Source organism: Colletotrichum fructicola, assembly GCF_000319635.2.
Source record: "Colletotrichum fructicola Nara gc5 chromosome Unknown KSG_Nara_v1_contig06, whole genome shotgun sequence".
NCBI lineage: Eukaryota > Fungi > Ascomycota > Sordariomycetes > Glomerellales > Glomerellaceae > Colletotrichum > Colletotrichum fructicola.
This window is the reverse complement of record NW_027094056.1, coordinates 1,915,324-1,940,470: the sequence shown is the minus strand read 5'-3', so window position 1 is coordinate 1,940,470 and position 25,147 is coordinate 1,915,324. Positions and strand designations below refer to the sequence as shown.

The 25,147-nt window shown below is 51.6% G+C and overlaps 10 protein-coding genes across 10 annotated transcripts; 4 read left to right on the top strand and 6 right to left on the bottom strand.

The window, feature by feature from the left end:
- Positions 1-2: 2 nt before the first annotated feature.
- On the bottom strand, positions 3-935 carry CGGC5_v010831 (uncharacterized protein; the record flags this gene model as incomplete). The annotated part of the gene is made up of 3 exons (XM_066152421.1): positions 3-5; positions 115-557; positions 626-935. 3 exons carry the CDS (start codon positions 933-935, stop codon positions 3-5), a joined length of 756 nt encoding a protein of 251 aa, XP_066008191.1.
- A 613-nt stretch (positions 936-1,548) lies between these two features.
- CGGC5_v010830 (uncharacterized protein) lies at positions 1,549-4,797 on the top strand (the record flags this gene model as incomplete). Its single annotated transcript, XM_032021053.1, has 3 exons — positions 1,549-1,878; positions 1,957-3,035; positions 3,087-4,797. 3 exons carry the CDS (start codon positions 1,549-1,551, stop codon positions 4,795-4,797), a joined length of 3,120 nt encoding a protein of 1,039 aa, XP_031892608.1.
- A 272-nt stretch (positions 4,798-5,069) lies between these two features.
- On the bottom strand, positions 5,070-7,502 carry CGGC5_v010829 (putative secreted glycosidase; the record flags this gene model as incomplete). Its single annotated transcript, XM_032021064.1, has 1 exon — positions 5,070-7,502. The coding sequence occupies one exon, from the start codon at positions 7,500-7,502 to the stop codon at positions 5,070-5,072; it is 2,433 nt and encodes an 810-aa protein (XP_031892615.1).
- A 590-nt stretch (positions 7,503-8,092) lies between these two features.
- atnC-0 (MFS efflux pump atnC) lies at positions 8,093-9,902 on the bottom strand (the record flags this gene model as incomplete). The annotated part of the gene is made up of 6 exons (XM_032021075.2): positions 8,093-8,134; positions 8,194-8,414; positions 8,479-8,872; positions 8,937-9,295; positions 9,351-9,464; positions 9,539-9,902. The coding sequence occupies 6 exons, from the start codon at positions 9,900-9,902 to the stop codon at positions 8,093-8,095; spliced, it is 1,494 nt and encodes a 497-aa protein (XP_031892614.2).
- Positions 9,903-10,966: 1,064 nt separating this feature from the next.
- Positions 10,967-12,717, top strand: aflN-0 (Cytochrome P450 monooxygenase aflN; the record flags this gene model as incomplete). The annotated part of the gene is made up of 3 exons (XM_032021086.1): positions 10,967-11,101; positions 11,155-11,645; positions 11,697-12,717. The coding sequence occupies 3 exons, from the start codon at positions 10,967-10,969 to the stop codon at positions 12,715-12,717; spliced, it is 1,647 nt and encodes a 548-aa protein (XP_031892613.1).
- A 1,067-nt stretch (positions 12,718-13,784) lies between these two features.
- Positions 13,785-15,302, top strand: pyr5 (FAD-dependent monooxygenase pyr5; the record flags this gene model as incomplete). The annotated part of the gene is made up of 1 exon (XM_032021098.1): positions 13,785-15,302. One exon carries the CDS (start codon positions 13,785-13,787, stop codon positions 15,300-15,302), a length of 1,518 nt encoding a protein of 505 aa, XP_031892612.1.
- A 230-nt stretch (positions 15,303-15,532) lies between these two features.
- Positions 15,533-17,376, bottom strand: CGGC5_v010825 (Arginine metabolism regulation protein II; the record flags this gene model as incomplete). Its single annotated transcript, XM_032021109.2, has 2 exons — positions 15,533-16,573; positions 16,639-17,376. 2 exons carry the CDS (start codon positions 17,374-17,376, stop codon positions 15,533-15,535), a joined length of 1,779 nt encoding a protein of 592 aa, XP_031892340.2.
- A 1,240-nt stretch (positions 17,377-18,616) lies between these two features.
- SAT4-4 (Satratoxin biosynthesis SC1 cluster protein 4) lies at positions 18,617-20,066 on the bottom strand (the record flags this gene model as incomplete). Its single annotated transcript, XM_032021120.1, has 5 exons — positions 18,617-18,711; positions 18,776-18,942; positions 19,005-19,674; positions 19,727-19,874; positions 19,938-20,066. The coding sequence occupies 5 exons, from the start codon at positions 20,064-20,066 to the stop codon at positions 18,617-18,619; spliced, it is 1,209 nt and encodes a 402-aa protein (XP_031892616.1).
- A 1,606-nt stretch (positions 20,067-21,672) lies between these two features.
- Positions 21,673-22,774, bottom strand: gloF (2-oxoglutarate-dependent dioxygenase gloF; the record flags this gene model as incomplete). Its single annotated transcript, XM_032021132.1, has 3 exons — positions 21,673-22,338; positions 22,392-22,553; positions 22,610-22,774. 3 exons carry the CDS (start codon positions 22,772-22,774, stop codon positions 21,673-21,675), a joined length of 993 nt encoding a protein of 330 aa, XP_031892881.1.
- Positions 22,775-24,108: 1,334 nt separating this feature from the next.
- Positions 24,109-24,903, top strand: CGGC5_v010822 (uncharacterized protein; the record flags this gene model as incomplete). The annotated part of the gene is made up of 3 exons (XM_032021143.1): positions 24,109-24,547; positions 24,608-24,620; positions 24,699-24,903. 3 exons carry the CDS (start codon positions 24,109-24,111, stop codon positions 24,901-24,903), a joined length of 657 nt encoding a protein of 218 aa, XP_031892882.1.
- Between the last annotated feature and the right edge of the window lie 244 nt (positions 24,904-25,147).

Sequence of the window (25,147 nt, the reverse complement as noted above, 5' to 3'; positions counted from 1 at the left end):
CATCACTGTGTCGACATGTGAGCGAATCGTGGACGTTGCTTTATCGGACTCGGTGTCATTGACATCATGAACTGTTGTTGTCCTCCGACGTGAAGGCCAAACATCGCGACGCACCAGAGCTCTTGAAGTGGAAGCCACATTGCTGGGGTCTATCGTGATCTCTGGGATATCGCGTGCGCTCGGAAGAGTACGTCTAGTAAGCCACTGGGCTTGAACCAAACGCTCCAGGAGACTAGGATCGGCACGCGGGAATAGCTCTTGAGCTTCATCCCTGTAGGAATCAAGTGAACAGTATTCAAAACTGTACAGTGTTGCGTCTGAGGGCACCGATTCCTCGAAAGGGTTTCGAAGAGTAGGCAGGAGATGCACCAGACTTTCGATGATGTCAAGGGCCTCTTGAAGCCTTGTGCCAAGTCCAAAGTTCGAATCAGTTTCGGATTCATCTTGAAAGGCCTCAACAGGCAAGACTGCTGTGTTGAAGCCGTCTGGTGGCCTAGACGAGACAAGTTCGGATATCTGTTCGGTTTTCGGTACCTCTAGGGGCTCGGCCACAATCACTTTCTTACTATTAGAAGGTTTGTTGGAAGAAATAGAGGTATTTGAAAATTCCAATGCTTTGACATACCCCGAATGATTTCAAGCGTTTGACGTAGCTCACGCAGAAGATTGATTACTTGCTTGCGGAGCGATGACGAGCTTTTCAAGGCATAATCAAGATTCCGGGAAGACGCGCCGCTGTCATCATCCCAGATGTTTAATCTGCGCCAACATCTATCGACGAGATGATGGATTCGAGTATTTTGAAGAGCATCCGATACCTGCGCAAATAATTGCTGACAGTCTTCAAATTTGGCGGCTATCGGGCCCCTTGATCTGAAAGTGCGGGCCACATGTTTCCTTTGGGCCTTGAACTCGGTAACCGTTGTTGTAGGCATGTTCAGCACATGCCTGGACGGTAAACAATGAGAAGGGCAATGGGGACTACGAGAAATTGGATGGACAAAGAATATCGCAGTTTCCTAATTCTCAACAGGAAGAAATCTTCGCGGCTGTCAGATGGTCACAAGAGATGTACTTGGAATGATAACTGAGAAAACCCTCGTCTGTTGGCGAGCCGGCCAGGACCCCCGCGTCGCCCCCCAAACCTCATGTGAGTGTTCGGAGAGCAGGGCGAATGAATGGGAGGGTGTGGCACAAGTCGTCTGACCAATCTTGGCGTTGACGACCAATGAAATTATTTTGAGAACTTGATAAGCAGGATGCGGGCAGTAAGCAGAACCATTGACAGGGCGAATATGCACTTTTGCCCCGCACATTGACTGGATGACAAGCTCTAGGCATGGTACTTTTTTTGCCTCGTGTCTCCTGTAGTTGTGGCCCATCCCACTCACCCAGAAGCTTTCTCAAGGAGAAAAAGTGATGGCCTGAAAAAAGACAAGTCTTTGAGCCCATCTGCTTCTGTCTTTTACTCTCACATGTCCCACGTCTAATGACGGATGCGATCCTGCGACTTCGTTTCTCTGTTTGATTGTCTGTTGGCCCGTCGAAATGTCATGCCAGGACGCCATCAGCGGGGTATGGGAAGCATTCCCCGGTGTCACCGAAGCTGTCGCGAGCTACAAGATTGCAGAGCCTGATCGTGAATCAGGCGGACTGAAGCGAGGTGTCGCAACCGAGAAAACTGTGTTTGATCAGACCTCACAAAGACTACAGCATCTTCTGTCCTCGTCTAAATCCCCCAACGATAATATCAAGATACAACAATCAGAGGCAGGACTCGATGCGAAAACTACATCACAAATAGTAGACGATCTTGACACTCTTACTCGGCAGCTTCGCATGCTAAAAGTTGATCTTGTCAATGCAGGCAGAGGAAAAGTACGGATTTCTTCTTTGAACTACCTCGTTGAATGCAGCAGAAATAAAGCTTTGTTTCATCTGCTAACCGAAGTTTAGGAGGTACTAGACAAGATCCGTGGAAAGTTCTTGGATTTCGGGACAGGGCAAAATGAGAATGCCAGAACACGGCTCCAGATGCAACTGGAAGATATTTCCGACAAAAATCGGATTCTGGCCTCCCGAACATTGTACGGGCAGACCTTACTGTCCCACGCATTTCACGCGCCATATGCGACTCATTTCTGCCAGTCCCTCATCAACGCCTCACGGAGGGCAACAGCCACCTTCAACATGCTCAATGACAAATACAAATGCCGCTGCCATGATCCCCATATGATCTACGTTCGGTGTGCTGCCTTCACGACAAACTCTGCTGGCGAGCAATTGAATACATCAGAAAACGCAAAGCCGCTCAAGGTCACCATGCAACCCAAGGAAGGTGGCGCCATAGAAGACAAGGCCTGCTCATTCAAAGCCTTACTCGTAGAGCAGGAAACAAGGCCGGTTCTACCATTAAAAGGGTGGATGCGTTTACAGCGGGCTGATCTCGACTGGAAACGGCGCATAGAGCTGGCGTTACAGCTCAGCTGTGCTGTCATTCAGCTATCGCTCACCCCTTGGATTGATGACTCGTGGACTTGGGACAATTGGGCAATCGCGACTGACACGATTTCGCATCGGTCAGGGCGACCCTTACTTTTCTGCCGACATTTTGGATCCTCCATCTCAATCCATGGAACACAATCATCGGCATCTTCGGTCTGGTCCATCCTTTCCCCTGAACCCATCCTGGCAAAACTCGGCGTTTGCTTGATTGAAATTGCGTTTGGGAAGACTGTTTCCGAAATACGCCGTGAAGGTGCAGACGACGATGAAGATGAAATAGTGGACAACCATGAAGTCGACTCTGAGTCTCTCGATTTGATCACAGCTAAGGAGCTTTTCGACTCTCGGAGGATCCGCGATCAGTTTGGAGAGCCTTTTGAGAACGCTGTCAAAGCTTGTATCCACCAGCAATTCAGAGCGGAAAAGAACGGCGACATCATTGAACTTGACTCCCGAGACCCATCATTTTTGCAGAATGCCGTGGATTCCATTATTTCGCCTCTCCAGTTACAGGCAGAAACCTATCTCCGGTGCGTATGGATTTCGATAGCTGGGGTGCGGACTTACTAACATGTTTCTAGAGCTGAGCTGCGTCACACTGTCCCTGTTACGACCGCGCTGAACAAGATTCTGACTGATCCCTCACCAACTCCCCAAAACACTATAGAGCCGGTTCAGCGAGATGTTGTCGAGCCATTGAAGGCGAATACTTTACTGTATGACAAAAATGAATCTCTCGCGGTAGAACCGGGATCCAGCGACACACAAGGGTCCCTTTCGAGGATTGACCTTAGCCGCGACCGCAAAGCAGAGGCTGGGACGCGTCTTGGACTTGAGACCACGGATTTAGCAGCCCGTCCTAAGAAGACTGACGTCTCACACTTAGTCACTACAAAAACGCATACCGGGACGAGGGATGTATCAACCCCCATGCCGCCGCAATCTCGGGGCCGGGGACAGAACCTCCCCATCGGATCCGCCGGCGAGCGAACTCATTTGCGCCTTCCATCACCGAGTGGCCAATCCATGGAAGAGTCAGAATGGACTTATGACTCAGTGACAGAAACGACAGAGTCTGCACGTGCGTGGGCGGCCGAGGTCCTAGACGAGCCACCAGGGGGAACACGCAATTCAGTTCTCTCCAGCATTGCGCCTGTGGTTTTGCGCATCATCCTACGACACTTTCGTGCTTGGACGGAGAGAACTCCTGGTTCAGGCAATGGGACCGCAGCATCATCCGGCCCGCTGAGTGGTGGACGGCCAAACAAACGACCTCGAAAACAGCCTGGTCGAGGGGGCCCTCCCGATGACAACGGTGATGACGACGATGACGAGGCTGAGCGGAACGGAGACCGCAAGCGAAAGAAAAGCAACGAAGATGATGCGGAAAATAAGACCCTGGCCTGTCCGTACTTCAAGAAGGACCGTCGGGCGTACGGAAGTTGTTGTGGCAGAAAGCTAAGCAGGATCCGTGACGTCAAACAACACCTAAAAAGACGGCACTACCTACCGATATACTGCTCATTCTGCAACGAAGTATTCACAGACGAGAAGATTAGAGATCAGCATGTCATCCGGAGGAACTGCGAGAGGGGAACATGGCCAGAGCCCGAGGGAGTCAGTCTCATGCAACAACAAGAACTGAACAGACGAGCAAACAGACAGCTTCCAGAAGATGAACAGTGGCATGCAATCTTTAGAATACTTTTCCCAGACGCCCCCCGGCCATCTTCAGCATACATCGACCCAAGCCTCTCCGACAGTGCCTTGGCATATCAAGAGTATGTGACAGTCCGCGGACCCGAGATCTTGCGACGGACTCTGGCAGAAAGCGGTGCTGTTGTCACGTTGAATGAAACCAACGTCGATGATGTCGATAACTTCCTTCGCCATATTCTGGGAGAAGGCTTAGAGTCTATTGCAAAGGCCTGGGCCGAGGAGAAAGCGCCCGTTGCTGGAGAAATGGCAAACACCGGGGTAGTGACGCCGAGCGAAGGCGAGTCACTAGAGATGATAAATGCCAGCGCATCTTCTGTCTTCCCCAGCGGCAGTCTTTCGTCTGCGTCAATGCCAGACTACTCGGACTATGCCCGCAGTCATCCCAACGTGTTCTCTTGGTCAGAACATCATGATCTACTATTTAATCAGATCCCTGATCTGGGTTCAATCGGTTTGTTGACCGAAGATGATCTTGATGATGTGCAGAGGGCTCTCCAGCAATCTTCGATTCCGGATGCGAATGGTGCGGCGCCTTGGCAGTATTACACACATAACCGGCCCATGGAACGATAAGCTGGAGAAATTGGTGCAGAATAGATTTTTCTTGGTTAAGTTATACAGGGAAATTACTCGCAGTTTAAGTAAGAGGGTTAAGAAGTATGTTTCGCGCGCTTCTTTGTCGAGTTCTGTTCATGGGTTCATGGTTTTACTTGGCACACGCAAATATTGGCTCATTTGTGTTGTATTTGTTAGTCGGTACACCTACATGTACCATTTTCGTGTTCGGCGGTTGTCATGACAACAACCATCTGTCAATCTATTTTCTCAATTTCCTCACTAGGACCTCAAAGTGGAAAGCCACCAGTACTGAGGCTGCTAGGCTCTTGGCCATCGCATCCATCCTTCTTCGTATCCACCATCACAAACTCAACATCCTTGGCAGCGAAAAACTGCTTGAAGTCGATGCGGCATCTACCCTTAGCCACACCATCAAGCTTGACAGTATCGACATAGGCTCGGGCGCCTGAAGGTATGTTGCGTGCTAGACTAGCCGGGTCGAACCCTGTGACCTTCACGTTGACAGTTCCCATAAGTTCGTTCTTCACGACATAACCAGGCATGAAGGGCGAAAGTACCAACATCTCCCCGGATGCAGGAACGGGATAGAATCCCAGCAGATACCATGTTAAAAGACTGGCCATAGCCGCGTTGTCATCGTTCCCAGGTAAGCCCCCGCGGGTCAGGTTGAAATTGTCGTAGACAATACGTCGAACCTGCTGGACTGATTCTGCAGGTTTCCCGATATGGTGGAAGAGCGACGGTGTCTGGAAGCTTGGTTCGTTGCCGGGAAGATAATAACCCGCATCGAAGAAGTGGTGTAAGCGGTCTTCGAAAGTTTTGTTGCCCCCCAAGAGTTCGACAAGCCCCTTCACGTCGTGAGGTGCGTAAAGACTGTATTCCCAACTGGAACTTTCGTAGATGCCGAACGTATTGGTAGCCTGCGTGCTGCAGGGTCGCGTTGAGTTGCTATCGCGCGGGGAACAGTCGGTCGGATTCGACGGAGCAAAGGTGCCGTTCTCAAACCTTCGGGCCACGAAGTTGGAAAAGCCGTCCGACTGGAGATTGGGGTTGAAGTTGTTGCGATACGACAGACTACGCTTGAAGTACGGATCTGAAACTGAGGCAGGCTGCTTTAGCGCGCGTGCTGCCATACCAACGGCAAAGTCCCCAAACGCATACTCGAGCCCACGACTTGCTTCTCGTGATCTTTGACCCACGGAGGTCGTGTCCAAGTAGTCGTAAGCAATGTAGCCCATCTTGTTGTAGGTCTCTATGCGACGGCCCTCATAGTCCCAGTTTGGTGGCGCTTCATCAACATCATGCTTCAGCGCTTTCCAGAAGTCGTCCATCTTAAGTCCTAATTTGTCCTCTTGATCCGCGTATTTGACGGTGAAGTCCGCTACAATGGGAACGCCATTGTTGCCTCCCTGAACATACCCCTTGACGTTATTGGCTCTGCATTCGGGCAACCATCCTTCCCTGCGATATCCGTCGATGTAGGTATCGACGATCTGGGCCATCTCTCTTGGAGATGTCAGTGCCATTAGGGGAAACAAAGTTCTGTACGTGTCCCAAGAGCAGTACAGCCCATCGAAATAAGGATGCGAAGTGTCAGTATATGGCGGAGGCGCGTTGCCGGTGGCATTATTAGGCGAGAGGAACGTCCGGTAAAAGGAGGTGTAGAACAACTTTCTGATGGGATCGGTTGTGTCGTCGGACAAGACTATGCGGCCCAGCTTGTCCTCCCACATTGCGTTACTCGCTGCTACAACCTTGTTGAAGTCGGTATCTGGTAGCTCTCGCTTCATATTCTTGCATGCAACCTCTGTTGAAGTGTACGAAACACCGCGACGAACAATGATGGGACCTTTCTGGTTCGACGGAGGCTTGAAGCGGACGATAGCCCCAGCCTGTGTTGGCTGTTCGAAGTCCGGTCTGCCGAGACGCTGTGCTATGGGAGGTAGAACCCACTGGTCCAAGTCGGCACGTACGGCATCCATTCCATTCGCATTGCCTCCGAAGAATGCATGGTCCGTAATAGTACCAGCAACGGACAGATCAACACATTGGAAGGCAGTATATGTGAATTGGCTGGGCCCGAAGCTGCTCCGATACGTCCCGTTCATTGTCAAACGCTGTGATTTCCAATCAGCATGCATCTCTCCATACAAGAATGAGTGTTGCGAGTCGTCGGTCCAATCCAGAACCATAGTCGGTGTTGACCCCTCTGGAAAGGTGTACCGCTCCAGAGATGCCGCCTGAGTTGATGCGAGCTCGATCCGCACACCATTGGCAAGCGGGGTGCTGAAATATCCAGGAAACCCCGTATCGTTGTTACCGTCGCCCACTCTCCTCTGAGACCGTGGCTGCTCGAGTCTTGGACAATCCAGAAATTCCTTGCAAACGACAGGCATGATGCAAAAGTTGCCATAGCTGCCCGCAGAGCTACCAGTGCCGGAATCGTGCAACGGCGATACGCCTCGGGTCAGTTCAGTTGAGACAGAGACATATCCCGCTGGAGCATAGCCCGCTACTTGGACGGTAACCTTTGCCATACCGAAAGGCGTGGCTGCGCCGGCAAACACGTTGCCAGGGTCGTCATTCTGTGCTGTTCCCGTGAAAATATTGACATGTTGCGTTAAGGGGCCTGGGGCAAGGTCTGCGGCCAAAACCGCAGAGAGTGCCACTGCTGCGATGAGTAGAGAGGACCAAAACATGGTTGTGTGTGAGTTGAGGACTAAACAATGTGGGCGGGCTGCCGAGTGTTCGGATGGGTCACGACTGCTCACCTCCTTCCATCTAGAAGTGGGATGGAAAGAACTATAGGTTGCCAACTACCTAGTAGACAGGTGACACGGACATTTCGGGCGATTACGAAGACGCGCAATTGCCGACATGATCAACGTGGAAAGGATGGCTTGAATTCCAACCTTGATTTTAGCTTAGCGAAACCGCGCTCTAGTCGAACTTTGATGCACGACCCCTCTTCCCCTCCTCGATCACGTAATTCATCGACATTGAGATGAACCATTATTTTCTTTGCCGAGCTGGGATAGTAACTGTAACTGAAGGGCCCTTTCCGCGGGATAAGGTTACGAGATGTCGCAATGTTTATGTTGTCTTCACTGCCATCCACTTAATGTCTCAATGATCTAGATCCTTGTATTCCTTACTGACTCTGTCCAACCATGCCTGGTTTTCCTTTTCCTAGCAAGCTCGGCCTCTCTAGAAAACCCCATAAGATGCGCACAACAAAACCATCGATACATGTTGAGTCCTTGATGTCGGTCTCACGCCAATGAATCGATTACAGGGACAGTGACTCAATGACAGCTATAGCGTAAAGTATCTAGAGATAGCTTGTAAGAAATCGGTGGAAGAAGGCCTGATTTGTCATTCGATACTTACTGCTGCCACGAAGTAGGGTAATCCAACTCCTCTGGGAAACCTGGACTGGAGACCCAGGTCAAATAGGCCAGCGAATGCAAAAGTACCCGATAGCCCGGCGAGTAGCTCGATCAGTGCAGCCCCGGCGAAGAGCTCACCCGTGGATGGAGGGTTTGCGAAGGAAGCCAATGTGCCTTGGAGAGCCTGGCCGATTCCGTACCCTGTAGATTCGAATACCGAACCTGAGCGAAGATGAATTTTAGAAATCCGTACCACATTACGATGATGGGAGGAATTAGGACTAACCCACGACGAGAGTCGCCGCATCTCTGCTGAGACCGACCAGTAACGCTCCCAACGCTAGCATCGCCAGGCTTAAGATGACCACTCGCCTGTTCAGAAGCAACGTTGCAGCTTCGCCCCGGCGGCTGGCAGCTGTCGACATGCCGGCGAGTAAAATCAGTAGCACGAGAGAGATGAAGCTCTTGACTGAAATGACATATCCCGCGTTGGCGATGGGCCAGTGTAATACCTTGGATGCGTATTGAACGAACAGGCTCGAGCATTCTCTCGCAAACTTAGATATGAAGATGATCGACAGTGTGACCTTTGCTCCCTTGGGAAGGCCCATGAGACCCCGCCCAGCTTTCTTGACATTGTTGGCCCCTCTTCTCAGGAGGATGTGTAGGAATGGTTTGTTCTATCATCAGATCAGGTCAGCATTTAGTAAACCAGGATTCGTGGGGCAAACATCAGTCGCGTACCGTATCTGAGCTGTCCACAGACATATCGTCGGCCCCATCACCAGAACTATGTTTAGGATCATGAGTCTCAGGCAGAACGCCAACTAACACCAACGACGCGAGAAGTATAGGCATAGCGACTTTGAAGGCTAGCCACAAGTCTTTCAGTAACAACTGAGAACCAACGGGGATCATCACAGTTTCGGTAATGAGCAAATTCGCCCCAGTAACGTAGAAAACCGTTGGACGCATACTAGGAGGGACAGTATCCACAACGATTGAGTTGAGACTGGCGACCAAGACGCGGTTGCCGCCACCGATGATGCGGAAGATTGGTGTCAGAAGAACCATGTTTGTCGAGAACACACGATGGAAGTACACTGTAGCTACTTAGTCAACTGGGTCTGGCATCCATGAGGATGCAACTGTGCTCACGAATCCCGATAGTAGCGAACATCTCCAGGATCTGACCGAACAATGAAAGGAAGACTACAAGCTTGCGGCCAACTCTGTCCGAGAGATATCCGTACGGAAAGGTTAGAAGAATGCCTGAAATCACCCTCGATTATTAAAGTCTGTTCGGAAAGTCAAGGGGCTCATGCGCATCAAGCAGTTGGCTTCACCTGGGATGGTCATGATCAGTCCTTTCGTGGCCCGAAGATACGCCATTCTCGTCTGGATCTCTTTCAACTTGCAAAGGCTCTCATCCACGTAAGACAAGGGAGGCTCCCCGATGACCGATGGGTCGTGCTCCATGTAGTAGTCTCTACAGACTGCCATTTCGAAAGCTCGGACTTCGGGAACGCCCAGCAGCGCCGAGCCAGCATCCGCAAGAAAGCATACGGCGAAAACGGTGAGTATTGCACTCGGGTATTGTGGATATTTCGCTGCACCCTCCCCACTTGCCGTAATCAGAGGAGTCTCCGGTGTAGTCTCCGCTTCAATCGAGTCCGCATTTTCGAGCAGAGGGGATGTCTCCCGCGCCATCTCGCGATCTTGTCGAGAGCAGGAAAGGGCTCTGTGTTCAACTGTGGAAGGAAAGAAAGCTTAAAAAGACTCAAAAATGCTTCACAAAATCATTGGAAATTCGCATGCAGTTCACAAGACTTTGAGATTGAGGTCGTTTTATGTTTGCGATTTCGAGTCGTCGGAGTCGCGAAAGTGTTTTTGGTGGGCAGCAAAGCAATGACCGCATACGTTGCCTGCCCACGTCACTTTAGCCAAGAAGGAAGGTGGATTTCGCGCTGTGCCGCAGCCGCAGCGTTGGAATGGAACTGATCGACATACGTACATGTACGGGATGAAGTTCCGTCAACAGGGTCAGTCGCTATCCCTTTGGCGCACAGCCCCTGTCATTGATGATAACGAAATATTCTCCGATGTCACGACTGCGAAGCCTGTGGTGGAGTTGCTGTGTTTTTAATGCTCGTGGCTGGTTAAAGAGTGATGGAACGATGACTCGTCGCCGTGATAAGGGAAAACGAAAGAGGGTGTGTGTGTTGGCAGGAAAAAGAAACGCCTGCAATCCAGGGATGATTATCGGTGTTGGTGGCGCAAAAGCCACTTTCACTGGCCTTGCTAAGCGAAATGATCTCTCTTCGCCAGCGTTGAAAGAGACAACCCGTGGATGAGTCTAGACGAAGTGAAGCCTGAAGATGGCTATGCAACTAAATTCCAGCGCGGTCTTGAGTGCCGTTGAAGGAGATGACACCTTGATAAGCCACACATGAAGCGCTTTCCTAAAACGGATCGCCGCTGACAGCAAGCCCACGAACTCAAATCACCAACCCCTCCTTCGCTGGTACTTTGGTAAGACATGCCACTTTCGCGTCTTCACCAACCAATCAGAGCCTTTTCAATCGATGTCAGCCGCCTGGTGTGTCTAACTTTCAGTAGACATCAACCCGCTCGGCCCGCCGCGTCTTCCCCGTACTTCCCGATCGTGGGGGAGACGACGTTCATGATAAGCACCTGCGTTCGCATCCACCGTCCGTCCACAGCATAGAGGTCCAGAATTGCTGTTTGTGCTCATTCGTTTTTGTGTTTTCACGATGCCGCGCATCATTGCGGATGGCAGCCACGTCTGGGCAGCGGTCTTTGCGGTCGTCATCACGGGATTCCTCTACTTTCTCACGAAGCTGTATGCAGCACGGGAGAAGATATGGAAGATGCAGAGAGCGGACCTGGTACGATATCATCCAATTCTTTTTTTCCGAACAATGTCTAAATTACGAAACAGCCAATGCCTAAATTTTCGTTCCTCGCGGGCCACTTTCTAGTGCTCGGCAAAGTCATGCGACTGCTGCCGTCTGACTCCATCATCCACAACATCATGTGGTACATCTCAAAAGACTATCCGAAGGGCATCTTTTACATCAGTCTCTGGCCATTCAGCGGAACTGTCATGGTCATATCCGATGCAGATGCCGCGGCTCAGCTCGAAAGCCTGCCCCTCGCCAAGGGCGCTGACATCATCAATCCCCTCGAGCAAATTACCGGCGGCCGAAGTTTGTTGACGATGGATGGGGATGAGTGGAAGCGATGGCGGCGGTTGTTTAATCCAGGCTTCGGCCCAGGGTACATGATGGGCTTGGCTCCCGCCATCGCAGACGAGGTTGCCGTCTTTCGGCAGAAATTGTTTGATCGGTGCTCCGAAGGCTTGAGCGAGGTTTTCCAGCTAGAGGACTTGACTCTGAGGATGACATTTGATGTCATTGGCTCTGTAGTATTGTGAGTATACTCATCATGATTGAGACTCACCTCGCTCACCTATCGGTCCAGGGACTCCCGCCTACGCCATCAACTGATAGACCACCCACTAGCCATATCTCTGCGCAAGCAAATTATGTGGACTTCCTTCACAGAACCTTTGCATCCGTTGACAAAGCTGTTCACAACACGACCGTTTGTGTTGTGGTACAACGGCAAGCAGGTTGATCGATACATCCATGCCGAGTTGGATGACCATCTTTCGAAGCGCTCGGCCCAGTCTCAGACTGGTTCGACGAGGTCAAAGTCTATAGCGTCGCTGTTTATAGATGAGTATCTCAAAGATGTCGGCGAGAAGAATACCAACAGCACAAACGAGACTCTCAAAAAGATCATCACTCCGCAAGTGCGTCTCTTCCTTCTCGCTGGACACGACACCACCAGCAGCACCCTTCTGTACTCCTATTACCTCCTCGCCAAAAATCCAGAAGTCCTGTCTCGAGTAATAGCCGAGCACAACGAGATTTTTGGTTCAAGGCCATCACAGTCCAAGGACAAGATCCAGGCAGATCCTCAACTCCTTAACCAACTTCCATACACCATGGCCTTCATCAAAGAGGTACTGCGGATACTACCGCCAGCAGGTGCCCTGCGACAGGGACGCCCCGACCTGAACATCGTCGACGAAGACGGCAAACTGCATCCGACCGAAGGCTGCAACGTCTGGACTCTTCCGCTCGCCATCCATCACAACCCAAAGTACTGGAAGGACCCCGAACTCTGTATGCCCGAACGTTGGCTCGTTGGGCCTGAAGATCCTTTGCATCCCCCCAAAGCAGCCTGGCGACCGTTTGAGTGGGGGCCGCGAAACTGCATCGGGCAGACATTGGCGTTACTCGAGTTGCGGGTTGCGTTGGTAATGACTGTGCGGGAGTTCAGCATCACGCCTGCGTATGGTGAGTGGGATCAGATGTACCCTAAGCGTGGAGTGAGGACTATCAATGGCGACAGGATGTATCAAGCCGTCAAGGGTGGAGGCGGTGGGCATCCCGCTGATGAGTTTCCTGTGAGAGTCGAGCTGCGAAAGCGATAGACAGATACAGCCATTCAGAAAATCGAATTCAAGTCTTCATCACCTGTAAAGATTGGAAGTTTGGGCCAAAGGCTCTGTCTTATGAAGGCGTTTGTGTCGCTGGCACGAGATAACCTGGATCCATGTTGGGATGAAGGCAAGATATACAGTTCTCTCTGATCTACATCAGAGAGATCTTGTAGTTGATGTGTGGGAATGTGCCAGTACTCGGACAAATTTAGATTGATTGACGGACTTTTGGGTTTATCTGTGCGTCCGAGTCGTGAAACCGAAATTCAAACTCAATGGAAGAAACCCACGAGCATCAGGAGAACTCAACGTCTGGTGCGGAAGAAACCCACCTTTCGGATATAAGCCATCTCCAGCCCAGACACAAACACGTACGTGTTCTTCAATCAACGACACTTTCAATCTCAGCATGCGGGAGCCGTATCGACTCGATCCGATAACATCAAATCGGACTTATGTTCGGGATCGGCCGTAAGCTGACAGGGCAAAATAAGCCACTGGCAGCAGTTGACTGCGAACACACGAATGGCGCGTGCCGTTTGTGTTGATAGCGAGTTTGCCTGAGACAGGGGTCGCACCGCGACGTTCTTATCCACCAGCCAAGCGGTCAAGCTCCATCAGTCGCAACATCTGGGGTCTTTCAGTGGCCACAACGGGGCCGAGCCGAGCATGATGGAACAGGCGTTGCACGGCCTGATTAAATGCGCAGTGGAGAAGCCTCTGTGTCTTGCGTGTTCAGGGCTGCAGTTGCATTCGGGGCCCTTGAATTTTCCGCAGAAGACGATCTTGTTTCCTAATTCTTGCGATCTTCGCAATGCGGACGGCATCGTGTCCGCTCGTTTACCACCTTGATTGAGTGAACATCCCTGTTGACGGTTAGAAGGCAGGCGTGTCGACTTCATATAAGAACTTTGGTTTTTTCAGGCGTTCTTACCCTTTTTGAGTTGCTCCTTCTCATCATCACCATCATTGGCGTCTTTCCTTGCCGTAGCGGTCAACGTCAGAATCCTTCAACATCACACCAAATCAACTAGCGATCACAAAACAACATCAACAACATGGCGACCCAAGACAAGAAGCGCCAAGTCATCATTGTCGGTGGTGGCATCACTGGCCTCGCACTTTCCCTGATGCTCCAACATAGCGGAGTTGACTACATTCTGCTCGAGGCATACGACTCCGTCACCCCCAACGTCGGCGCCAGCATCGGCCTGTTTCCCAATGGCCTGCGCATTCTCGACCAGCTCGGCCTCTTTGAGGACATCCTCGCCAAAGCTCAGCCGGTGAACTCCATGATCGTCAGAGACATGACCACAGGCAAGCGCATCATGACGAGGAAGACGCGACAGCTCATCACCGAGCGCCACGGCTACCCGAGCATGTTCATGGAGCGCTACGAGCTGCTGTGCGTCATGTACAAGCACATCAAGGAGAAGAACCGCTTCTTTGTCAACAAGAAGGTCAAGCGTGTTGAGACCCGAGAAAACGGGGCCACGGTGTACACGGAAGACGGCTCCGTGTTCCAGGGCCAGATCGTCGTCGGCGCAGACGGCGTGCGCAGCACCATCCGCCGGGAAATGTGGAGAAACGCCGATGCCGCGAACGATTCCGCCGCTATCCCGGCGCGCGACAGGCAGGACATCCCGTGTGAGCACGCCTGCATCTTCGGCACCGCCAAGCCTACCGACGGCATCGCGGCTGGAGAGGTCACCGGTGCGAGCGGCCACGGCACAGTCGCGGGCTGTATGGGAGGCCCCGGGGCCGAGGTCTTCGTCTTCTGGTTCTGGAAGCTGCCTGATGGGCAACGTACGTGTCCCATCAACGATATTCCTCGATTCGACGACGCGGACAAGGTCCGCGAGTTTGCGCGGGGCGCAGACAAAACGGTTGCCGACAACGGTCTGAAGTTCGGCCAGGTCGAGAAGAACTTGCTCTACAGCGGCGTCACAGCTTTGCCGCACTTCGTGATGCGAAGATGGCATTACGGCCGCATCGTCATCCTCGGCGATGCCGCGCACAAGTTCAACCCCCTCGTCGGCCAAGGTGGCAACAGCTGCATCGAGTCCTGCGCCGCACTCGTCAACCAGCTTCAGGCACAGAACCTGCTGGGCCCCCAGAGCAGCAACCCGGCCTCCTGGCCTGTGGCAAGCCTGAGCAAGGCGTTTGTCGCCCTCGAGAAGCAGCGCGTCGACCGCCTGGTCGATATGGTTGAGAGCTGCCAAGACGCTATGCGCAGCTCCGCGTGGGAGTCGTGGAAGCTCAGAATGCTGCACAAGTACATGCTGCCTTTGATGCCGCTGGACAAGTACGTCGACTACTACAGCCAGCAGATTTCTGGCGGCCTGCGTCTGCTGAGCATCGACCCGCCCAAGGCCGCTCACAACTGGCCGTATTCTGACGAGAAGACACCCGAAGAGAAGTCGCTGGCTATCAGCAAGACCGGTGTTGTGGCTACGATTCCTGTGGCGGCTCTCACTGCGTTCATCTTGGTTAAGGTGCTGCGCAGCGAGAATGGGCTCGGTGGATCGATGTTGATGTCTCGGGTTTTCGAGAAGGTGGCTAGCTTCAGACAGTAAGCTTTTGATAACACACGTTGAGCGTTTTGCAGACGGCTAGAATGGTCAAGCAAGTTTTCATATCCTGATCAGATTGTGTTGTTTCCGATTTCCTTTAAGGCTTTCCTTCAGAACATAGAGAAGCAATTTCAACTTCATTCCTAGAAACAATAGAGACTTAACATAGACATCTTTCAACTAAGCAAACCTAAATTAGGTTAAGGCAAAGCCCTCGTTGTATTGATCATTTATTAGCATAGAAGTGGCCATCGGCGCATCTGCCTGCAAACATCCACCCATGTCGGCGATCCTCTCACGCCTCCAGCCGCATCCCGCTGCCTCCAGACTTCTTTCAATACATCCTTAGAAACACCATAGCCTTTCCATCCAGACTTCGCACTCGCTCTGCTTAGCCAAGCTTCAAAGCTTTTGCGTTGCTCCGCTCCTGTCGCCTCTGCCCCGGCAATGAACGCCGGCCAAGCGGTTCCGGGTCCGACCAGTCCATGCTTTTGCAAAGCCTCATCAAACATGTGCAGAGAGTCCATCACCTGATTCACGCTGTCTTGGAGCATCATTGGATGAATGTTCCGGATCCGTCGATAGAAGAAAATCACCAGAGCGGCGCTGAGAGCGCGTGCCATGTGGATATGAGGCCGGCTTTGATTGGATTCTGTTTGGGCTGCGGACTGATACCGCGTCTTGAACCAGCACACGGCTTCTTCTAGGTACGCTGCCTTGGGCTGAAGTGATGCCAAGGTCTCCGCATCTGATTTGCCCTGCGACGGTGACAGCCTATCCATGACATTGGCAAGCCGGGTAACCTGGGACACGAGCCGCAGCCAGGTCTCGGGAACACCGTATATCCGCATGTGCATGTCCTCACGACAGTTGAGTGAACTGACGAGGTGGATGTCTCGGGTATCGTCATGTCGGCGGCCACGGCTTTCGGAGTCGGACTGTAGTTGGAACTGCTCCAAGTGCAAGAAACTGTCCAGAGTGCTGTCAGGATTGATGTTGTGCAAAGACCCGGCTTGTCGAGACCGTGATGTTCCCGAATCATTATCGTCGGGTGTGTTCAGCCCCGTGCTGGCTAGCTTCAGTGGCTTGAGTGTGATTTGGTTTTCGTCATGGAGTACCTTCGTACTCTCAGATACAATCCTCATCCACGCATAAATGTTATGGAATAGGCGGGCCCGACGCGAGAGCTTTGGCTTGGTTAAACCTCGAACTCGGATGAGCCTTTCCATCTCCACGAGATATTTGTGCGACTCGGCCTCATTACCGGATAATAACTGGAGAAACATTCAATGGTCAACTAAGAAGCCATCAATAAGTGCCCTGCTTGATGAATACTTACGGCGCTTGCTAATACTGCTCCAACAGCCATGAGCTGCTCCTTGTACTTCGCCTTGCTGGTAGAATTCCGACTGGTTTCGCTCTCAAGGCTTATTTTCAAATGTATCTTAGCGGCTTCGTATGTCCGATCCGAAAGGAAGTGCCAGTAGTCACCAGGTCTGCTCAACGCCGGGAAGGCACCGGGGTTTAGAGACAGATGGAACGCTGACGCGGCGAGTAAGCCATACAAATTTGCAAGACTCGCGTGTCTAATATCTTTCTTATCCACGCCAAACATGGTAATATGGCTCAGAGTGAGAATGGCGGAGGGTACGTTGAGAATTCTCCAACCGGACTTTTCGTTGATCGGTAAGGAACCCATCTGATTGATGACCTCTTCATTGAAGTGTTTGAGAAGCGCTGGAGCGTCGACGATCCAGTCTACCTCAGGCCAAGCCATGCCTTCCAGATCCGCGTCAGTTCCATCAGGAAATGCATCCCCACCGTGACCATGAATGTCTCCGGTGTTTCCAGTACTCCATGGCCCCGATGGGTGGTTGGTCAGATCATGGCTTTCAATACTGCCCATGGGCAAAGGGCCTGACTCAAGTCCTGGCACTTCGGTGTCCCACGTAAACAGGTCTCCCCATTGCAGGAAGTCCAGTGATGTCGAGAAGAGATCGTCCAACGCATTAGACATGCCAGCGCTATCGTCCACCGAGTCTGCATTGTTGATCGAAGCGACGTCACCTGTATCCATTTGGGGTTCCGTCTCATCACAGTAAGTGGGCATAGAGGAAGACATTGTAGTAATGGGGGACACAAATGAAGCTTCTGCGATTGATGCCGATCTGCATGTGGTTGCCGTAGGGGATGTGATTGCTGTATTTTCGACACTGGGAGCGCCCTCTTGAACTGATGGGAATCCTGAGAACACCCCAAAAGGTCCCACAGCTACTTCCTCGGCATGTGATTCAGCATTTCTTGCCTTCTCATCGATTTGATTGAGTGCCGACGTTATCGTCGACGGCATATCGGCCACCATGGCAGAGCTCATTGATTTCCTCGATGATTCTAAGAATTTGTCATTCTGAAGTCCCCTCAATCCATCAAGGTGAGTCATGACTCACCACTGAACAGGTGTCGTCTTGAGAACTGTCCAGTGTTCTCATCTGCGTTCTTAACAGATGCACTGCCTGCGTCTGGTCCCGTACTGACAAACCACCGCAGGGCTGGCCTAAAGTCACAGGAAAGTCCGGCCAGCTTACATCTTTTACATCTCGGCAATGTCTGATCGCACTTCAAGTGACGCCTCCTGCACGTCTTGCAACCCTCGAAAGTGTGCGAGTTCTTGATTTTGGGACTTTTCATGTTTGCGTCGGATGTGATATTGTAGAATATGGAGAATGAGCAAAACAGGAAGGGTTCGGGATCTCTATCCTAAGCGGGCAGAGGTCTGTTTTAGACAAGTCGCGTATCTTCGGCCACGACGGCTTGGTTCCTGACAAGGTTGAAGCTGATAAGGCAAGCCAATTGAGAACCCGATTATTTACCCCGCATCGCATGGAGAAATGCATGATATGGTTATCTGGCAGTTATTGCCCCGTTGTGAGTCAAGCTGGGAAAGCCTCCGCGACGAGCATGACGATGGATCCACTTTCTTTTTGAGACGTCGAATTAGATGTTGCTCATATGTCACTCGATCTGGGACTCAATGGCGAAGACACCCACACTCATGGTCATGTGAATGTCACGGAAGAGAATACGTGAACATGATCAATTCAACTGCGGATGCAATGGTCCAGCCACCAGGCGAAGAGGGAACCAACCCGACTCGCAATTTGCATGCCACATTGAAATCCCATCCAGTCACGTTCACCGACCAAAGCCAGGGATATTTCTAGAACCAGCAAAAAAACAAAACTCAAACCCTCATACTTTATTTGAAGGGCCAAGACTGCCCTTGAGACTAAGCCTGTCCCACCAGTCGAGTTCTCTCGCTATTTCATCGCCAATACTTGTATCGACTGGCGACAGTGAAAGCTCGGTTCCGGTTGATCGAGTAGTTCCAGTGATCTCTTCGAAGTGTTGTTTCCTGTAGTAAATCGATCGTCTCAGCGGAGCCGCCTCACTAGTTCCCTTCCTGGAGATCTTCGTACTTATGGTTTTCAGCAGTGGTCGCAGAGCAGGGAGGCTCGCGCACAGGATAGCACAAAACACCTCAATCAGAGACCAGATGACCACGTCAACATTATCCCAAGTGACGTCGTAGGTTGCCGAAAATTTGATGAGAAACTTGAGTCTCACCATGCTTGTGATGCAAGCGCTGAAGACCATGTTAGTGATTGAAACTAGCCATGTTGAGGGGATGACAAAATGGAGACTCACAAAGACCCTAAGCTGAAGATGAGACCGAGCCCAACCTTCTTCTTCGTGCTGAGTTGCAGCTTCAGCAATTCAGGCACCGGGAGCAAGAGGATCCCAAAGTCTTCGATGATGCTGAAGGCTGCTCCACTGTACACAATCGCCGTGATATCCTTGCAAGTGCGGTCGGGGTTGCTGAGGTCCCAGATCGACGAGATCGGCGTGCACTCGAAGATGATGAGAAACATATAGATGACTCCATGTAGAACCAAAAACAGAATGAACCATCGGATTGTGTTGTGGAACCAGCGTGAGGATGAGAAGAGTCGATCGAATAGAAGCAGGATGGATATCTTGGCGAAAAGCTGGACGAGAATGTAAAGTTGCTGCCCGGCGTAAAAGAGCTGAATGAGCGTGACGCTGTTTGAAGGCTGAACGTTCCAGTAGTGTAGTCCGAAACCCAGCTCAGTGCCCGCGATCTGTACACCAGCCATCACGGCCAGCAGGAGCGTGGCAATAATGACCATGTAGTCATCCCACCACATCTTTCGTGTGACGAGCCATCTGGCGAAGCATCGCAACGCGACGATCGGAAAGGTGATGACCGAAAGGGCAATGGCGACGTCCTTCGCTTCTTTGCTTCTCGACGGTTTCGGATACGCGACGCATAGGTCGGTCTGCAGCTGGGCGGCACCTGCTCATGGTCAATCTTCATGACATCCCTCGGGTGCTCATTGAATACCCACGAGTCTGGTCGGTGAAGAAGCAGCTCTGTTGCACACAGGTAGAAAGAGACGCCTGAAGATCGATGTTCGGGCAAAGACAATCGGTGAGAACGGGGACTGAGGTCAATTTGCAGCCCCCCTTGATAAGTCCATCCGTAACACAAGTCAGCTATTCCCACGAACCGCGGTCAGCAAGCTTATATCGTCATTGAAAGGAACGAGTCAGACTTACCGCGCAGTTTGGTACTTGGGAAATCAAACTGGTGATGCTTGTCGTCTCAGACGAAGAGGTCAAATGTACCAAAGACAAAAGCAGAAGCACCAAGAGGTCATACTGACGGTTTCTGGCGTTGGTGAACATTTCTTGAAACGCACAAGAAAAGCCGCTGACCACCAGACGGCGAGGGCATCGGGAGAAGCAGAAGGAAGAAGTCAAATGAGCAGCAGCAAGCTTCCAGAGCAGAACGAGGGATCATCTGTTTGGTGGCACTGCCATCCCATTTAAGAAAACAACATTACGAAAGCGAGATGGGAACGGACGTCCACATGGTTGTTGGCGTATGTCCAAAACGCGCGGCGCGTTTACATGGAGATCTGCGCGGTGCCACCGGCCCAGTTCGACACTGGGGGCGGTTGAACACCCGAGCTGTGTCCAGAAGAGGCGGTTGAATGCGAAAGGAGATTGTGTCACGGACTGGGAGCCAGTAAAGCGGAAAGGAGTCCACCTGTCACAGTCCTCTTGCTGGCGCGTTCAGCGGTGGGCAGGTTGTCTCGGAGAGATAGGGGCGATCCTGCCTTCGAACTGCCGCGGGGTACTGAACATCATAGACGCTCTGGATATGAGGACCAGTTTCGTAGTCAAAGTGGCCTTCATTTAGACATGAGATATCCGTATCAATCGGGCCGTTGAACTCTATCTCCAGGGTTTTCCTTTTTCCCTTTCGTGACATCGTCCATATTTCGAGGTGCTGATTGTAGCCATGTTTGGTTTCATGATCACAAATGCCGACTCAATTGGGGCGATACAATCACACGTGGTCAACGATTCCTGAGGGCCTGTTTCTGCATAGGCTCTGCGACGAGGCTGACAATAGTCTGGCTTAGCATCAACGCCGTTGATTTTAGCGCGTCACTGCTGACGGATGGCGACATGCTAAGATGTCTAGCATGCCAAGCGAGGGGATCTCGGATGTCCTTATTGGTCATAGCTCTACATGTCGACTCATGAACGTATTTCGCCAAAAAGCGCGAACTCACTGAGGTTGTCTAGAAAGGGAAAAGGGTTGAAGTAGGGCTGTCAGTGCGCACGACACTGTCGAAGCTCAGGGGCTCAGGGCGCCGAGGCGGGACAATCAACTCCCGCCTCTGTGACGACTTTGACGCGTTGTTCCCAACAGTCCGGAATGAAATGCGAGCGGCTCGGAATCCTACACGGCAAGACAGATGGACAGAGGTGCAATTTCGAGGTATATATGGATGTGCGTCTTGTCACATCGGCCTTCTTAATAGTAGACGGAGTAGTCCGGCTGCTCGGCGACCCTTTGAGATCCCGCGGAGCCCGAGACACCCAGGACGGCCTTCAAAGATTTCTGAAGACTCCAAATTACCGATAACCTTTAGTGGTCACTCCGAAATTCTGCCCGCGACCCCGCGATGTCATCTCGAACTTGTCGCGACCTCGGTCCTCTATCAGAACCGTGCTTGACCCCTTGCAGTAATTCAAGGGAGGCAGGCGATCCCGAGGAGCACAGGACAAGCCCCACAACCCAAAGACTTGACCAAGACACCGGTGCATGCATGTCATCCCATGTTTGGGTCGATTCTCCGCGCTGATAATGTATACAATCTTTGATTGGCTTGCTACAATCTGATCATGGATTTCAAATGCATTCAAACTCCCCAGGCAGAAAATAGAAAAAGAGAAAGAGGAAAGCCCCATGCCCAAAGTACGCTGACAACATTCCGACTTAACCGAACAGCTTCGTGATTCTGCGATTGTTCCACTCCCAAGCAGTGACATCTTCGTATCGACAAGGTGTCGCATCAGTGATGAACTCCTTCAACGGTAGCAGCGACGCGTGACGGTTAGGCTTGACAAAGTAAGCGATTGAGTATCGCTCCGGAATCTGAACGTTATCTCTGGCCTTGATGGCAGGCGGGTAAGTGACTCTGTGACAAGCCGCGCGGAAGGTGTCGTTGGTAAGTCGCTGAAGCGAGTCGCCGATGTTGAGGATGATGTCGGTAGGCTTCTCCGACTCCACACTGCGGAAGACACCGGGCTGGGTCTGGTCCTCGACTTGAAGACCGCCTACAGAGTCTTGGAAGAGCATGGTGATGGTGCCGAAGTCGGTGTGCTCGGCGATGCGGGTGGCGGTGCCGTCCGCAAGTTCTGTGGCCGGGATAGCCGGGTAGTGGAGCAGACGGAACTCATTCTCGGCGCGGTTGTGGAGCGTCTTCATGTGGTCCTCGGAAACGCCGAGAGCGATGGCCAGAGCGGAGAGGAGCTGCATTTCCGTCTTGAAGGCCTTCTCGTAGAAGGACTCCATGAAGCCGCGGAAACCTGGGAGGCTCTCTTCCGGGATCCAAAGGTTGTCGACGAGGTCATCTTGGGCACTGCCCATGTCGAGGGTTTCCTGGTGCGTGTCAGTCATCGTGGGTGTGCAAAGAGAGATACTCGTAGACCGACCTTGATATCGCGAGTCTTTCCGGGGCCAAGACCCTTCTCATAGCCGCTAATGTTGGCGACATTCTCCTGGCCGATGAAGCTGTAGCCACGGTTGGGGTTGGCTTGAGGAGGATGCTTGGCCTCCATCTTGGTCTCGAGAGGCAGAGCAAAGAATTTGCGGCTCTAGGAGTATTCCCAAGTCAGTCCCATAGAATTCCACGAGAATGGTATAAACCTACCATGTCGAAGAGCTTGTGAATATCTTCATCCGGAATGCTGTGGTTCTGAATTTTGACGCCACCTCTCAACTTCAGTAGGCGGAGCAGCTCGGTGCAAAAGTATCCCTTCTCTTCAGGAGTTCCGAAGAACAAGGACATATCGAGAGTGGCACCCTTGTCTGACATATTTGCTGTTGTTGATAGAAGAGTAGATATGCGTTGGAGATCGGGGTGTTTAAGCTGCAGAATTGGTATCTAGAGAAAGAAAGGTTGATATTGAATGGTGATGGCTTGAGGTTTTGTCTGATTGATCTGAGTTCTTGACAGTCTTTATGGACGGATGTCAGACGTCTTAAATATCACATCCAGCTTACTGCCAACGGCCTCTTCCGCCCAATATCCTCTTCGTCTGGTCCTATCTTGACGTTTCAGACAAGTCATGGTGTCTGATAGAAACAGTCCAAAAAAGGCAAGCATACAATAGATACATTACGGAATTGGAAACTGGTCACTGCAACCATACCGTAGAGTTTCACTTCGTCGTCTGAATGAGCATCGCCTTGCCTAGGTGGACCCCAGAAGAGAAAGAGAAGCCGATTCAGCGGTGTAAGTATGCGCTTCCCAAATAGGTAGGCAGGTATGTGGGGCAGGCAGCTGTCGCCGAAGCAGGCATGAGAACCCGACCCCGCGTTTCCATGGGTCCCGGCTACGAATGCCGAGTGATAAGCGTGATGTTGTTAATAAATAATCCGCTTTCTTTTGATTACCTCTTTAGATAATTTGAGACTGCTCTAGAATTAATGGCATTCGTGCAACTCAGATGCTTTGGAGATAGACATGGCTCATATCCAACGCACACTGCGAAGACGTAATGAGAGTACCACCTGATAATTGACTCATTGTTGCAACAAGGTATTCAAAATCCTATTTCAGGGAATTTTACAGAGATATCTGGCGAATTTTTATATGTTCAGACCAAATGTCGATTGCGTTGACTTGGCCGTAAAGGCAGACATCTTATGACGGGAGCGGCTCATCACGACCGTGTTCAACTCTGATTGCAGGCAACCCCAAGTCCGGAGCAATATTCCTCGCGGGATGTTTTCACTGGTTCTTAACGCGAACAAAGTGTTCGGAAATATCAGGCTCAGTCCGCTTGAAATAAAAAGGATATTCCCCAGAAAGGGAGGTGGCGGTCGATGGTCCTACCGTCATAATGACGTGAGGAGGATGGCGCTGTTTATTATCACGGGTCGCTGTTGGTAGGTCTGCTATTCGCCCGGTGTAGATGAACACGCTAGCAGTTCCAGCAATAGGGGGACAATTGACCCCCGGTGCTTCTAAGACATAGACGTCAACTCGACTATTATCCTTCATTATCACTGGACTGCGCCGCATGACAGCGTCAAATCCTACATCTAGGCAACCACATCTAGCACAAAAGCTTTAAAGTGGATATGAGTCCCCCAAAGCCTATGTTATGAAGATATTCCCAATTTACCAACGACTCTCACGCCATCATGCCAACGTCAATGATTTCGCAAGTTGCTCTCGTCAACATTGGGCCCTTGACGACAACATGGACCGCGCCCTCAGCATGCGCGACGATAACACATCCTCCATATTTGGCTCAATCCTACGCGGCCGCGGCTGGCATACCCTTTTGGGCAGAGGATTGTGCCTCCCTGACGGATGACCCTTTCAACGAATGCGTACCATCGGCGACGAAGATGAACGAGGAGTGGGCCTCGCGAAAGGATAACCCTATGATAGACGACGTGGTCTATTACCACTCACCCGGCAATATCTGTCCTTCAAATTGGACGACTGTGGGAGTTGCTGCCAGAGGCGATGGGACATCTTACAGCCTAAGCGGCATATATGCTGATCCGACGTTCACTCTCATCCAGTCTGATAGCACGACAACACACATCGTAACTCAGTCAGGAGCGAGACCTGGTATACCGCCAGCAGCCAACATGTTCATGTCCGCGATTGAGCCTCACTAAACCGCTGTAGCCTGCTGCCCAAGGTACGTTGCACCCGTTGCCGATAGATACGTAGGATGACAATGGTGGACAAGCATTGTGTACTAACGCAAGATCCTCAGCGGATTCACGGCAAAGGCTCTCGGGTTGGGGTGCTTCTCTTACATCCCACGAGAACTGTACACTGCAACCACCGGCTGTCATTGGATTCTCGACAACGACGTATACACCCTCATTGACAACACATACACATATCACGGCCGCACGGTCAGTGGCCAATTCCCATCTGCGACTGCGTCTACCATGACCCGGCACATCGAAGTTTAAACCATCGAGCCTGATGAAAGCTCGAGTTTCATTGGTATCGCTGTGACAGCAGGGGTGACGTTGGTGAACAGGGCACAGAATACGGGATCCGGAACCGGGGGGAATGCAGGCACAGCCACAGGCCAAGCTGGTTCTACAGGAACACCGAATGCCGCAACATTGACAAAAACGAGAGGCTTAGGTTTTTCCCTAATCTGGCTAAGACCCCACCCCTTATAACGGAGTCCCCCCACAACGGAGATGC